The following is a 16,115-nucleotide window of genomic DNA, read 5'->3' on the forward strand; positions in this document are numbered from 1 at the left end:
CATCCCCTCCCTCTTGAGCCTCCCTCCCACCCTCCCTATCCCACGTCTCTAGGTCATCGCAAAGCACTGAGCTGATCTCCCTGTGTTATGCTGCTGCTTACCACTAGCTAACTATTTTACATTCAGCAGTGTATATATGTTGATGCTACTCTCACTTCGCCTCAGCTTCCCCCTCCCGACCCCCGTGTTCTCAAGTCCATTCTCTATGTCTACATCTTTATTCCTGCCCTGCCACTAAGTTCATCAGTACCTTTTTTTTTTTTTTTTTTGGATTCCATATATATGTGTTAGCATATGGTATTTGTTTTTCTCTTTCTGACTTACCTCACTCTGTACGACAGACTCTAGGTCCATCCACCTCACTACAAATAACTCAATTTTGTTTCTTTATATGGCTAAAGTAATATTCCACTGTATATATGTGTCCATCTGTTGATGGACATTTAGGTTGGTCCCATGTCTTGGCTATTGTAAATAGTGCTGAAATGAACATTGTGGTACGTGACTCTTTTTGAATTTGGTTTTCTCAGGGTATATGCCCAGTAGTGGGACTGCTGGGTCATATGGTAACTCTATTTTTAGTTTTGTAAGGAACCTCCATACTGTTCTCCATAGTGGTTGTATCAATTTACATTCCCACCAACAGTGCAGGAGGGTTCCTTTTTCACCAACCCCTTTCCAGCATTTGTTGTTTCCAGATATTTTGATAATGGCCATTCTGACCCGTGTGAGGTGATAACTCTTTGTAGTTTTGATTTGCATTTCTCTAATAATTAGTGATGTTGAGCATCTTTTCATGTGCCTCTTGGCCATCTGTATGTCTTCTTTGGTGAAATGTCTATTTAGGTCTTCTGCCCATTTTTGGATTTGGTTGTTTGTTTTGTTGATATTGAGCTACTTATAAATTTTGGAGATTAATCCTTTGCCAGTTGCTTTGTTTGCAAATATTTTCTCCCATTCTGAGGGTTGTCTTTTCATCTTGTTTATGGTTTCCTTTGCTGTGCAAAAACTTTGTAGTTTAATTAGGTCCCATTTGTTTATTTTTGTTTTTATTTCCATTACTCTAGGAGGTGGGTCAAAAAAGATCTTGCTGTTGTTTATGTCAAAGAGTGTTTTTCCTATGTTTTCCTCTAAGAGTTTTAAAGTGTTTGGTCTTACATTTAGGTCTTTAATCCATGTTGATTTTATTTTTGTGTATGGTCTTAGGGAGTGTTCTAATTTCATTCTTTTACATGTAGCTGTCCAGTTTTCACAGCACCACTTATTGATGAGGCTCTCTTTCCTCCATTGTATGTTCTTGCCACCTTTGTGGTAAATTAGGTGACCATATGTGCATGAGTTTTTCTCTGGGCTTTCTATCTTGTACCATTGATCTATATTTCTGTTTCTGTGCAAGTACCATACTGTCTTGATTACTGTAGCTTTGTAGTATAGTTTGAAGTCAGGAAACCTGATTCCTCCAGCTCCGTTTTTCTTTCTCAAGAATGCTTTGGCTATTCGGGGTCTTTTGTGTTTCCATACAAATTGTAAAATTTTTTGTTCTAAATCTGTGAAGAATGACATTGGTAGTTTGATAGGGATTGCATTGACTCTGTAGATTGCTTTGGGTAGTATAATCATTTTCACAATATTGATTCTTCCAATCCAAGAACATGGTATATTTCTGCATCTGTTTATGTCATCTTTGATTCTTTCATCAGTGTTTTATAGTTTTCTGAGTACAAGTCTTTCACCTCCTTAGGTAGGCTTATTCCTAGGTATTTTTTTCTTTTTGTTTCAATCGTAAATGGGAGTGTTTCCTTAATTTCTCTTTCTGATTTTTTGTTGTTAGTGTATAGGAATGCCAGAGATTTCTGTGCATTAATTTTGTATCCTGCAACCTTACCAAATTCACTGATCAGTTCTTGTAGTTTTCTGGTAGCATCTTTAGGATTTTCTATGTATAGTATCATGTCATCTGCAAACAATGAGAGTTTTACTTCTTTTCCAATTTGTATTCCTTTTATTTCTTTTTCTTCTCTGATTGCCATGGCTAGGACTTCTAAAACTATGTGGAATCAGAGTGGCAAGAGTGGACATCCTTGTCTTGTTCCTGATATTAGTGGAAATGCTTTCAGTTTTTCACCATTGAGTATGATGTTTGTTGTGGGTTTGTCATAATGGCGTTTATTATCTTGAGGTAGGTTCCCTCTATGCCCATTTTCTGGAGTTCTTATCATAAATGGGTGATGAATTTTGTCAAAAGCTTTTCTGCATTCTATTGAGATGATCATATGGTTTTTATTCCTTAATTTGTTAATATGGTGTATCACATTGATTGATTTGCGTATATTGAAGAATCCTTGCATCCCTGGGATAAATCCCACTTGATCATGGTGTATGATCCTTTTAATGTGTTGTTGGGTTCTGTTTGCTAGTATTTTTTAGGATTTTTGCATCTATGTTCATCAGTGATACTGGTTTATAATTTTATTTTTTTGTGATATCTGTTTTGGTTTTGGTATCAGGGTGATGGTGGCTTCATGGAATGAATTTGGGAGTGTTCCTCCCTCTGCAGTTTGTTGGATGAGTTTGAGAAGGATCAGTGTTAGCTCTTCTCTAAATGTTTGATAGAATTCTACTGTGAAGTAATCTGGTCCTGGACTTTAGTTTGTTGGAAGATTTTTAATTACAGTTTCAATTTCATTGCTTGTTATAGGTCTGTTTATAGTTTCTAATTCTTCCTGGTTCAGTCTTGGAAAATTGTACCTTTCCAAGAATTTGTCCATTTCTTCATGGTTGTCCATTTTATTGGCATATAGTTGTTTGTAGTAGTCTCTTAAAATCCTTTGTATTTCTGTGGTGTCAGTTGTGATTTCTCCTTTTTCATTTCTAATGTTATTGTTTTGGGTCCTCTCACTTCTTTTCTTTATGAGTCTGGCTAAGAGTTTATGAATTTTGTTTATCTTCTCAAAGAACCAGCTTTTAGTTTTATTGATCTTTGCTATTGTTTTCTTCATTTCTATTTCATTTATTTCTGGTCTGATCATTATGATTTCTTTCCTTCTACTGACTTTGGGTTTTCTTTATTCTTCTTTCTCTAGTTGCTTTAGGTGTAAGGTTAGATTTTTTATTTGAGATTTTTCTTGTTTCTTGAGGTGAGATTGAATTGCTATAAACTTCCCTCTTAGAAATTCCTTTGCTGTGTCCCATAGGTTTTGGGTCATTGTGTTTTCATGTCATGTAGTTTTTTATTTCTTCTTTGATTTCTTCAGAGATCCCTTGATTATTTAGTATGTCACTGTTTAGCCTCCATGTATTTGTGGTTTTTACAGTTTTTTTCCTGTAATTGATTTCCAATCTCATAGCATTGTGGTCAGAAAAAATGCTTGATACAATTTCAATTTTCTTAAATTTTCTGAGGCTTGATTTGTGGCCCAAGATGTGATCTATCCTGGAGAGTGGTCCATGTGCACTTGAAAAGAAAGTGTATTCTGCCACTTTTGGGTGGAATGTTCTTTAAATATCAATTAAATCTGTCTGGTCTATTGTGTCATTTAAAGCTTGTGTTTCCTTATTATTTTCTGTTTGGATGATCTGTCCATTGGTGTAAGTGAGGTGTTAAATCCCCAACTACTTTGTATTACTGTCGATTTCCCCTTTCGTGGTTTTTAGCATTTTCCTTATGTATTGAGGTGCTCCTATGTTGGGTGCATAAACATTTATAATTGTTATATCTTCTCCTTAGGTTGACCCCTTGATCATTATGTAGTGTTCCTCCTTATCTCTTTTCACAGTCTTTAAAGTCTATTTTATCTGATACGAGTTTTGCTACTCCAGCTTTCTTTTGATTTCCATTTGCATGGAATATCTTTTTCCATTCCCTCACTTTCAGTCTGTATGTGTTCCTAGGTCTGAAGTGGGTCTCTTGTAGACAGCATATATATGGGTCTTGATTTTGTATCCATTCAGCCAATCTGTGTCTTTTGGTTGGGACATTTAATCCACTTACATTCAAGGTTATCATCGATATGTATGTTCCTAGTACCATTTTCTTAATTGTTTTGGGTTTGTTTTTGTGAGTCTTTTTCTTCTCTTGTGTTTCCCACCTAGAGAAGTTTCCTTAAAATTTGTTGTAAAGCTGGTTTGGTGGTTCTGAATTCTCTTAGCTTTTGCTTGTCTGCAAAGCTTTTGATTTGTCTGTTGAATCTGAATGAGATCCTTGCTGGGTAGAGTAATCTTGGTTGTAGGTTTTTCTCTTCCATCACTTTAAATATATCGTGTCACACCCTTCTGGCTTGCAGAGTTTCTGCTGAAAAATCAGCTGATAACATTATGGGGATTCCCTTGTATGTTTTTTGTTGATTTTCCCTTGTTGCTTTTAATATTTTTTCTTTGAATTTAATTTTTGTTAGTTTGATTAATATGTGTCTTGGTGTGTTTCTCCTAGGGTTTATCCTATATGGGAGTCTCTGTGCCTCCTGGACTTTGGTAACTATTTCCTTTCCCATGTTAGGGAAGTTTTCCACTATAATCTTTTCAAATATTTTCTCAGACCCTTTCTTTTTCTCTTCTTCTTCTGGAACCCCTATAATTCGAATTTTGGTGCATTTAATGTTGTCCCAGAGGCCTCTGAGATTGTCTTAAATTCTTTTCATTCTTTTTTCTTTAATCTGCTCCTCGGCAGTTATTTCCACCATTTTGTCTTCCAGCTCACTTATTCAGTCTTTTTCCTCAGTTATTCTGTTATTGATTTCTTCTAGTGTATTTTTCTTTTCAGTTTTTGTGTTGTTCATCTCTGTTTATTTGTTCTTTAGTTCTTCTAGATCTTTGTTAAACATTTCTTGTATTTTCTCAATCTGTGCCTCCATTCTATTTCTGAGATTCTGGATCATCTTTACTGTCATTACTCTGAATTCTTTTTCAGGTAGATTGCCTCTTTCCTCTTCATTTATTTGGTCTTATAGGTTTTTACCTTACTCCTTCATCTGTGACCTATTTTTTTTGCTGTCTCTTTTTTTTTTTTCCTTTTTTTAGTGAGTGGGATTGTGTTCCTGTCTTACTGGTTGTTTGGCCTGAGGCTTCCAACACTACAGTTTGTAGGCTGTTGGGTAGAGCTGGGTCTTGGTGCTTAGGTGAGGACCTCTGGAAGACCTCACTCTGATGAATATTCCCTGGGGTCTGAGGTTCTCTGTTAGTCCTGTGGTTCGGACTCAGAGCTCTCACCACAGGAACTTTGGCCTGACCCCTGGTTCATGAGCCAAGATCCTGTAAGCTACGTGGGGTACCAAAAAAAAAAAAAAAGGAGAACAATAACAAAATAAAAAATAAAATTAGGCTAGGAAACTAACAGCTATGTTAGAAAAAGTATAATATAAAAATATAGATGAAACAACAAAAAACAGAACTACAGTAGTAAAAAAGAGTAGGAGAAAAAAAAACGTGGAAAAACCTTGGCTCTGGAGGGCAGGGCCTAAGCAGGGGTGAGGCATGTTCGGTGGGCAGGGCCTATGCTTAGGACCCACAGGGCTCGAAAAGGTGGGGAGGGGGTGTGTGGGGGGGTTTGGGGGGTGTGGGGGTGAGTCTTAGGCTTAACAGAACAGATGGGCCCCAGGTGTGCCTCCCACCTCTGGTCTCAGAGGGTGGGGGAGCCCACCTGGGAGCCCAGCAGGCCTCCAGTGCCCAAGTGGGTGAGGCAAACACCCTCTGCTCCTTTCCCGCTCCTCTGGTCCTGGAGGGCCGCCTCTCCTGTTCTCTCCCAGCCTCCCTCCTATGCCGCCAGGACCAACGCAGCCCGGAGGGGACCTCTGAGGGTTTAGGATCTGGCAGAGATTTGGGCAGCCTTCCCCGGCTGATTGGGTAAGGGAAACGTTTGACCCACTCCCCCGTGATCGGAGCCCCTGAGGGTCCCTCCAGGCATGGGAAACTCTACCCCCTCTCAGCCACCCCTCAGGGGTGCTGGTCCTGTCCGGCCTCCACTTCTCCTCCCTCATCAGTCTCCCCCCCACGTCCTACCAGTTTGCTTGGGGGTTCTTCCCTTCTCTCGGGGGCTTCAGGGTCCCCCACTAGCATCTGGCAGGTGCCTTAGTTGTGGGGAGACTTGAACTCTGAAAACACAGTACTTTAAAAAAAACCTCTTTCTCTCCATCTTCCTTGTTGCTACCTCTACCTTTTTAAATCTAATCTCCATATCCTGTAATTTTTCCTCATGGTTTTCATTTCTATCTTTTTTGATCCAACTTATAAGAAAATTCCCTGACCCTGTCTTTTAGACTTAAGTCTTGAGCTATGTCATTCTTATACTCAGCAATTTAATTTTTAATCTGGAAATTATATTTTTAACATCAAAAAAATCCAAATGTTCTTTACAGTTTCTTTGTGTTGCTCTTTGCATATGATATCCACCCCTCACTCCTGAAGTTTCTAGCACATAAGACTGTCAGATTTAACAAGTAAAAATACAGGACACCCAGTCAAACTCAAACTCTAGAAGAACAACAAATTACCTTTTGTATAAGGATATCCCATGCAATATTTGGGATATACTCACACTAAAAAAACCCTGCTCATTGCTCATCTGAAACTCAAATCTAGCTGAGTGTCTTGTATTTTATCTCGAAACTCTACTAGCATGGTCCTTTAGACTCAGAAAATTTGGTGATTGAATGGAACTTGTATTTTTAATTTCTATGAACTCTTTGTTTTCTTATTCTTTTATGCCTCAAGCAGTTTCTTTTTATGAATTCAACAGTCTCTTGATCTATTTGAGGATAATCATTGGATTTTACATGAAACTATTTTCTCTTCTTGAGTTATTGCTTCTTTTATATAGAATCAGTTTGATTTGTTATTCTTTCATCTCTTCCTTGCTGCTGAATCTGTTTAAATGTTTAGTGATCCTTCTTTGTTTAATAATCATGCCTGCCTGAAGAACTATCTTGATCAGTATTGGTAGCTGCATTGCTTTTCTTTTCTTTTCTTTGTTTTTTTTTTTTGTCACTGTGTGGTTCTGTTTTCCTAAAATGCTTTCCTTGAGGACATATTGACAAGGATCTGACACCTCTTACATGAGTGCCAATAATTCATTATTGCCTCACTTACCAAGATATTTGAAGACAAGCAAGTTTCAAGTTTAAGGGGAAGAAGATACATTTAGTGTTAGACTTATTAAATTTGAGTAAACAGTACATTACACTGTTAGAGAATTGAATCAACTGGAAATTCATTTGGAGTTTGAGTGAGTGGTTGCAGCTAGAAACATAGATATTGAAACTAGTAAATAAACTTGTGAGAAATTCATTGGTATTCCATCCTAGCTTTTAATGTCAGTGTTTACACAGTCAGGATCCTAGATACCTATTGACTTTTGATATACAAATAAAAAGAGTCAGGAAACAGATGTGCATTTATATTTTCCATCTGTAGGTATGTTTTAGAAATCATGATTAGGGAACTGAATGAATCAGGGTCATATTGTTGCATCATTACACATGTTTCTGCAATATTTCTGTTTGGCCAAACACTAAAATGAATAAATTTATGTCCTTAGTCAACAAAGCAGTAATTTGAAACAATTTTAAGAACTATCAAAATAAAACAACTATGCCACATGTAGATATCAAATATATATTTTCCAGAAGCTTTTATGACTTTTAATAATTTCTTTCTTTCTTGTCCAAAAATTATATTTCTTGAATGAATGCTTCTATGCTTATAGAGCATAATGGTGGAAAAGGCAGCTTACTGTTCAGCAAAATGTATTCACCCTTTCAGGATGTAGAATGATGGCTGTTCCTAGTCTGGAACTGTATTTCTCTATCTCCTTTGAATCTGGGTATGACCTTGTGAGTAGAAATTATGTGTTCACGTTCCAGGTAAAACTTTTAAGAAGTAAGAGTATTTTTCTTGTGAATCCTAAAGCCAGGTAATGATATTGAAGCCCTGAGGGCATAGCAGAATCACAGTGTGAAAAGAGTCTGAGTCCCTAAATTGTAGCATGAAGAAGAGTCTCCATCAGCCAGGAGCACACACCTATGACTGAGAAACAACCTCCAATTGTCTTAAGCTGCTAAAATTTGGCATCCATTTACTACTTCAGCCTAGCTTACCTAAATCATATAATATTTGATGCATTTGTCTTTCACTAGTGGCACCATGTCTTATAGAAGTAGTTACAAGTTAGAAGCACTATCATTAGAAATGGATAAAAACAATCTTATAATATACAAAATTAATTTTTTAATATTTTCAAAAGAAAGCATACTAACTATAAGTAAATATAACAAATATTTTCAGGGTATTATTTTTGCCAATATTTTGATCTGTGTTGATGGATTTACAAGTATTATAAATTTCTTCTTCTACTGAAAAATGATTTATAAAGGGGAAAAATAGGTTGTAATAAATTTGGCCTTGTTAAATATGACAGTTTTTTCCTTATCATTCAATAACATTGAAGTGATTTTGAGGATGATCAAATGAATACTATAAACAGACTGATATGGACTAAATTGTGTCTCCCGAAATTCATTTATTGAAGCCCTCATGATGGGATTAGCACATGTATAAAGGAGGAAGAGATATCAGAGCTGTCACCACCATGTAGGGACACAAGAAGAAGGTGATAGGAATGAAACTGGGTCATTTGTAGAGACGTGGATGGACCTAGAGACTGTCATACAGAGTGAAGTAAGTCAGAGATAGAAAAACAAATGTCGTACATTAACGCATATATGTGGAATCTAAAAAAAATGGTATAGATGGTCTCATTTGCAAAGCAGAAATAGAGACACAGACGTAGAGAACAAACGTATGGATACCGGGGGTGGGGGGGTGGGTGGGATGAAGTGGGAAATTGGGATTGACATGTATACACTACTATGTATAAAATAGATAACTAATGAGAACCTGCTGTGTAGCATGGGGAACTGTACTCAGTGCTCTGTGGTGACCTAAATGGGAAGGAAATCCAAAAAAGAGGGGATATATGTATATGTATAGCTGATTCACTTTGCTGTACAGTAGAAACTAACACAACATTGTAAAGCAACTATACTCCAATAAAAATTAAAAAATAATTAAAGAAGAAGGTGATAACCCACAACTCAGGACGAGGGTCCTCACCAGAAACTGAATCTGCTGGTATCTGATCTTAGACTTCCCAGACTCTCAAACTGTGAGAAAGAAATGTCTGTTGATTAAGCCCCCCAGTCTATAGTATTTTGTTACAGCAGCCTGAGTAGACGAAGTCATAGATCTAATATTTTCTTCTTTTTCTTTTTCTAAAATCTTGGTCAGAATATTGTAAATAGTTACTGTTACAATTTATCCTGAAGTAAAGTGGAAGAAAACTAAGCTAGAAAAAGGGCTTATTATGTAATTGTGTAAAGTATCATAGACCTTAAATAGAGCAAAACCTTTTCAGGTTCCAGTATAAAAAAAAAGTGATTCATGTAATTTTCTGTGTGTGTGTGTGTGTGTGTGTGTGTGTGTGTGTGTGTGTGTATGTGCTTGTTCAGAGATAGGAAATTATAACAGGTGGGTTGTGCTAGTTAAAAAGGGACAAAACAACCTTACTTAGAATTTATGCTCTGAATTCATCAATTATCTTATCTTTTATTCTCCTACTGTCTTTGGTTATAAACCAAAGTTTTAAAATGCCCTCACTAAAGCAGTGATTTTCTCAATCACCCAAAAAATTATTATGATTGAAACAAAAGTCTACTCTTCCTGTGTTTGATAGTTATAGTCTTTTGATTCTATTATCGTCAACTAAAACCCTCGCACTAATGGAGAGCCACTGTAGCAATTATATAAATAGAGACCCGTGGATATTTTACCAATACCAATGCAGTAAACTTCTGAAACAAGAAGGCGTAGAGAGAACTGAAGACACCAGGCCAAGTTAGCAGGTTATTTTGTGCAATTATTTACTGAATAATGTCCATATTTATAAAGAAGATGTAAAAGTGTTTGATAAAGTAGCTAACTTTGGTGTAACAGAAATACTTAGCCTTCAGTCCACTGCCCTGAGATTTTGGTGTTCTGAAAGAGGGAGTAGAATGGGGAGAGGAAAAAGACAGATTGCCTTGAACAGAATAGCTTCTCAAAATAATTTTTAAATGAATATGTAGTGAATCTAATTTTCAGCATGATGGGTTTGCAGTTCATGACACGTCTAGATGGAGTTTTTAGCTGTCTGGTTTCAAACTGTCAGTTAAGCATTTGAATAATAAGTCTGGAAATTAAGTGGAGAAAATTCCAGCCATGTAACACCATTATTTTTTATTAAATTTTACTTTAGCATGGTATGACGGAACTTCTGCATATGTATTTTTGTTTTCCCTAAACTTGTACTCCACACTACGAGGGCTAATTGCTGATTGAATCTGAGAACATGAGTTTTATTGGTCCCATGATGTAGACACCCCTCTGCAACTCCTCCAGCTCATCAGGCAAATTCTAAAATAATAGTACTGTCTACCGCTACTAAACTAGGTCTTTGAGAGGAATTTTTTTCCTCAAAATCAGATATGACACAGGTTTTTTCTTAGTATAGTTTTCATCTTTTTCTTATTTCTTGGAACTCTTATAAATTAGCTCATATATGTAGATTTACTGTTAAAGAGAAGAAAGGGAAGCTACATAGATTTCTTTAAATTGTGATTTTAAAATTGTATCTCCAAATTTCCTGAGGATAATATATATTTTCATACAAAAGTGTAACAGGTATCAATTTACTGTCTTTGTACTATTTCAAGATTACCTCATAAGTCACATAAAATACGACCCTGGTCTGGTTATAACCACTGTCTAAACAAATGTTCATACTTCTTTCTCCAAGTATTATACTAACAACTCTGGGGATAATAAGTAGTTATTTCATAATCAGCCTTTAAATAGGTGAAAAAATATTCCACTAATTGTTTTATTAAGCTTTTATCCTTTTTTCCTAGAATGATTTGGCAGGATGTTGTTATCTCTCTCTTAGTGAATGTATGTGATGTCAGTATGACCTATGGCAAACAATTCAGTGTTTGTTATCTGTTTTCCCCGGAGTCTCTGGCAGTTTCTTATCCTGAACTATATTTGTAAGCTTCAAAATGTACAAATGCCGAAAACATGCCTGATATTATTCATATATATTTTTTAATTTCAGAAAAAATGAACCGAGGCTAATATGTGGAAGGCATTAATACTCAAAGAAGTATATCATGGGAGTCAGGAAATAAAAGAGCCAATGTAGGGTAGAATTGCAAAAATAATTTTTTTTTAGAATATGAATTATTAAAGGAGACAATAATTTAAATGTTTGATATTTTTGTAAGGGAATATGTTAATATTTGCCTGTCAAAATTATTTAAAAATTAATGCAAAATGGACAATTATATTAAAGTGAGACAGTTATCTTTTTGAAAATGTCATTTTTCAATACCAGGAGTGGCAAAGAAGTGAAATATATTTCATTAGGTCATCAGATTTCTAGACAATGTTTTCTTATCTTCTATAATTGTCAATTTAAATTCTAAAATACAAATGTATATGATAGAGTTTTTGTTTCTAAACATAATAGCTGCATTAGTCTTATAGTGCTATGTAACTCAGTTTTATCTGTGTTTGGGGCATATGGCAACAGAATTAGTGTTAAGGTATTCACTCTGCTTAGGTATATCTTCTGCCTTTAACTTCTTTATATTACAATGTAACAAGTATGTGTTATGCTCTGTTACAATTTGAAGGTAAGCAGTAAGACAGAGCTATATATTTCTATAGTGTTAATATCTTCATGTACCCATTGCAGTTCAGGTTAAGGGTCTCAGCTCTGTAGTTTTAGAAATATGAGAGTTAATACAGGTGGAAATTAGAGGGCTCTGGGTCTTAACTGGCTAAAGTTATAATAAATGAATATATAGAACTTAATGCTAGTTTTAAAAGTTACAATAAAAATCAAACAGACCAGAGATCAGAGTTCACTAGCCAGTATACTCTCTCTAAAGGTTAATCACATGCAAACCAAAAGATAATTAGCAAGTTGGTGGTAGGAATAGAATCAGAGAAGATGAGCTGGTCAGATGATTTGAATGGCTAGTGTTACGGAGCTGTGAAAGTCTAATGGATTCATATCACCTTTAGAGTCATAGTGGTCACTAGTATCAGGCAATACCTTTCATGGTCCAGAACCTCCTTTCCCTTGAAGAGTACTATGGATAGATTGACACTTCCTTCTTTGTTGGCATTCCACTTTCCAAAATTATAATAATTGTTACCCCCTTTTGATTATAATTATTTCTTGAACTATGACAAAATCTTCTACTGAGTTCCTATAAAGTCTTAGTCTAAGGACCATCTGGTTCTTTAGTATGGTTTGGCATCTTCTCTGATGCTCATAGGCATAAGCAATCTTATATACCTCTTTCTAAATTCTTAGGAAGGCACCTCATTATGGCATATATTATAATTCATAGCTTCGTATTTGGTCTCTTTTTTGAGTTATTCTACATTCTCTCATCAGTACACTCTTCTAAAACACAAATTTAAATGTGTATGTCCCTTCAAGGTTTAGATTCTATTATTCTCTATTGATGCAACTCCCATACTCACTAACAGTCAATGACTTCCCATTGCTTGTAGCAAAAATAACATGTAAATACATACCACCTCACATCGCTCTATTATCAAGACTCTCTTATGAAGGCTGAATGTGGTCTCAGAATCCTTGTCAATGTAGTTTTTCAGAGTTGGTATTAGAGAGGAAATCAATTTATCATCTCTCTGGTCTATGGATAAAGTCTTAGTTTTTAACCTGACATCAACACAATTCACATTATGTTCCTAATCTGACTTTACCATTAAGTATGATATTAACTGTAGGTTTTTCATAGATACCTTTTATCAGTTTGAGGAAGTGCCCTTCCATCTCTATTATGGATAGTTTTAGTCAGAAATGAATGTTATAATTTACCAAATGCTTATGTTGGATTCCATTTGCTAAAATTTTGTTTAGAATATTTGTATCTATGTTTATGAAGGATATATTCTGTTGATTTTTAAAATTGTGTACTATCTTTTTCTAGTTTGGTATCAGAGTAATCTTGACCTTACAGGATAAGCTCAGAAGTATTTCATCCTCTTCAGTTTTCTAGAAGAGTTTGTGAGAATTTGTGTTATTTCCTTTTTAAATGCAGAATAGAATTCAACAGTGAAGACATCTGGAACTGGGTTTTTCTTTGGAGAAAAGTATTAACTAAAAATTCACTTTATTTAATATACAGGGCTATCAAAGTTATCTATTTCTTCTTGGGAGAGTTTTAGCATTTTGTGCCTTTTAAGGAACTTGTCATTTCATCCAAGTTGTTGAGTTTATGGGCATTACATTTTTAAAGTAATATTCTTTTTTTAAAAGAAATATTCTTTTATTAATTTTTAAATATTTGTGGAATACGCTCTAATGTCACCTCTTCCATTCCTTATTTTGCCATACTAAATAGAATTTAAAACAAATTAAAAATTGGTAAGGATTAGTTTTTCTTCCACTGGAAGAGGTGTTAAAACTGAGGGAAGCTTCAGAATTGTCAGAGGAAAGGACGAGAGTCAGACCTTGGAAAATATCTCTAAGCAAGTCTCAAGCCCAGATACTTACTTCCTCTACATTTTTGATAAGTTTTGGTAGAACAAAATTAGAAAGGACTAGTTATCTGCTTCCTTGGTGTAGCCTGGTGTAAATTCAAGTCCTCAGAGAAACTTTTTGAATAGCAGAATGTCAGTAGATGGGTGAGCGATCACAGATTTCTGCTTACTCAGTATGGTACATGATGGAACATACTAAGGTTTCCTAATGCCCAAGTGGGAGGGGTGAAAAAGGGACTGTGAGTGACCTGGAAGACTTGAACTGGCATCATAATTGGTGTGATGAGGACAGAGTGTGTCTAGTATCAAACATGGTGATTAAAGGATAGATAATGTACTAAAGGTGAAAGCTAACCATCAAAGATCTATAAAGAATGTGCATCTTGGTAGAGGTCAGTGGAGAACAGAGACTTGTTGTGGACCAGGCAGTCTTTCTCCTCAGTTCTGGAATGATAAGTAAACTGCCTGGAACTTAGATCACTCCTAGGGGGGTTTAATCTGGACTCTAAAATGGATTAAGTATTTACTCAAAAGAATCTGTGGGGGTAGGGGCAAGATGGCAGAAGAGTAAGACGTGGAGATCACCTTCCTTCCCACAGATACAGTAGACATACATCTACACGTGGAACTGCTCCTACAGAACACCCACTGAACGCTGACAGAAGACGTCAGACCTCCCAAAAGGCAAGAAAATCCCCACGTACTTGGGTAGGGTAAAAGAGAAAACAAATAACAGAGACAAAAGAATAGGGACGGGACCTGCGCCAGTGGGAGGGAGCCGTGAAGGAGGAAAGGTTTCCAGGCACTAGGAAGCCCCTTTGCGGGCAGAGACTGCGGGTGGCAGAGGGGGGAAGCTTCGGAGCCGCGGAGGAGAGCGCAGCCACAGGGGTGCGGAGGGCAAAGCAGAGAGACTCCCGCACAGAGGCTCGGCGCCAACCAGCACTCACCAGCCCGAGAGGCTTGTCTGCTCACCCGCCGGGGCGGGCGGGGGCTGGGAGCTGAGGCTCGGGCTTTGGTGCTAGCCGGGAGGGAGTCCGGGAAAAAGTCTGCAGCTGCCAAAGAGACAAGAGACTTTTTCTTGCCTCTTTGTTTCGTGGTGCGCAAGGAGAGGGGATTCAGAGCGCTGCCTAAACGAAATCCAGAGATGGGTGCGAGCCGCGGCTATCAGCGCGGATCCCACAGCAACAGGGGCGCAGAGGGAAAAACGGAGAGATTCCCGCACAGAGGCTCAGTGCCGAGCAGCACTCACCAGCCCGAGAGGCTTGTCTGCTCACCCACCGGGGCGGGCGGGGCTGGGAGCGGAGGCTCGGGCTTCGGTCGGATCGCAGGGAGAGGACTGGGGTTGGCTGGGTGAACACAGCCTGAAGGGGTTGGCGTGCCGCGGCGAGCCCGGAGGGAGCCGGAGAGGAGGTCTGCAGCCGCCGAAGAGGCAAGAGACTTTTTCTTGCCTTTTTGTTTCGCGGCGCGCAAGGAGAGGGGATTCAGAGCGCCGCCTAGACGAGCTCCAGAGGCGGGCGTGGGCCGCGGCTAACAGCGCGGACCCCAGAGACTGGTAGGAAACGCTAAGGCTGCTGCTGCCGCCACCAAGAAGCCTGTGTGCGAGCACAGGTCACTCTCCACACTGCCCCTCCCGGGAGCCCGTGCAGCTCGCCACTGCCAGGCTCCCGTGATCCGGGGACAACTTCCCAGGGAGAACACACAGCGCGCCTCAGGCTGCTGCAACGTCACGACGCCTCTGACACCGCAGGCTCGCCCTGCCTCCTCCGTACCGCTCCCTCCCCCGGCCTGAGTGAGCCAGAGCCCCCGAAGCAGCTGCTCCTTTAACCCCGTTCTGTCTGGGTGGGGAACGGACGCCCTCAGGCGACGTACATGCAGAGGCGGGTCCAAATCCAAAGCTGAACACGGGGAGCTGTACGAACAAAGAAGAGAAAGGGAAATCTCTCCCAGCAGCCTCAGAAGCAGCGGATTAAAGCTCCACAAACAACTTGATGTGCCTGCATCTGTTGAATACCTGAATAGACAACGAATCATCCCAAATTCAAAAGGTGGACTTTAGGAACAGGATATATTAATTTCCCCTTTTCCTTTTTTTGTGAGTGTATATGTGTATGCTTCTGGGTGAGATTTTGTCTGTATAGCTTTGCTTTCACCATCAGTCCTAGGGTTAGGTCCGTCCATTTTTTTTTTTTTACTTAAAAAAATTTTTTTTCCCTAATATATGTTTTCTTAATAATTTTTTCCATATTTTCTATTTTTAGAAATTAAAAAATTTTTTAATAAGTTTTTTCATATTTTTTATTTTAAAAAATTAAAATTTTTTCTTAATAGATTTTTTTCTTAAAAATTTTTTTCGTATTTTTTACTATAAAAAATTAATAAATCTATTTTTAAAAATTAAAAAAATTTTTTTTCTGAATACATTTACTCTTAATAATTTTTTTTATTTTTTATTATAATAGCTTTATTTTATTTTATTTTGTCCTCTTTTTTTCTTTCTATTTTTTTCTCCC

The 16,115-nt window shown here is 37.6% G+C and overlaps 1 protein-coding gene across 5 annotated transcripts in view; it reads left to right on the top strand.

The window, feature by feature from the left end:
- LOC309628702 (uncharacterized protein) overlaps positions 1-16,115 on the top strand; it is a 701,358-nt gene that overhangs the window by 424,578 nt on the left and 260,665 nt on the right. For 2 of the 5 annotated variants that reach the window (XM_082391990.1, XM_082391989.1), the window contains exon 4: positions 4,430-4,470. The exons of the other annotated variants lie outside the window; for them this stretch is intronic. In XM_082391990.1, coding sequence (XP_082248116.1) covers positions 4,430-4,470 — 41 coding nt within the window. The remainder of the gene's footprint in view (positions 1-4,429; positions 4,471-16,115) is intronic. 5 annotated transcript variants of the gene reach the window in all.

This window comes from Balaenoptera borealis, assembly GCF_965194805.1.
Source record: "Balaenoptera borealis genome assembly, chromosome: 5".
Classification (NCBI taxonomy): Eukaryota; Metazoa; Chordata; class Mammalia; order Artiodactyla; family Balaenopteridae; genus Balaenoptera; species Balaenoptera borealis.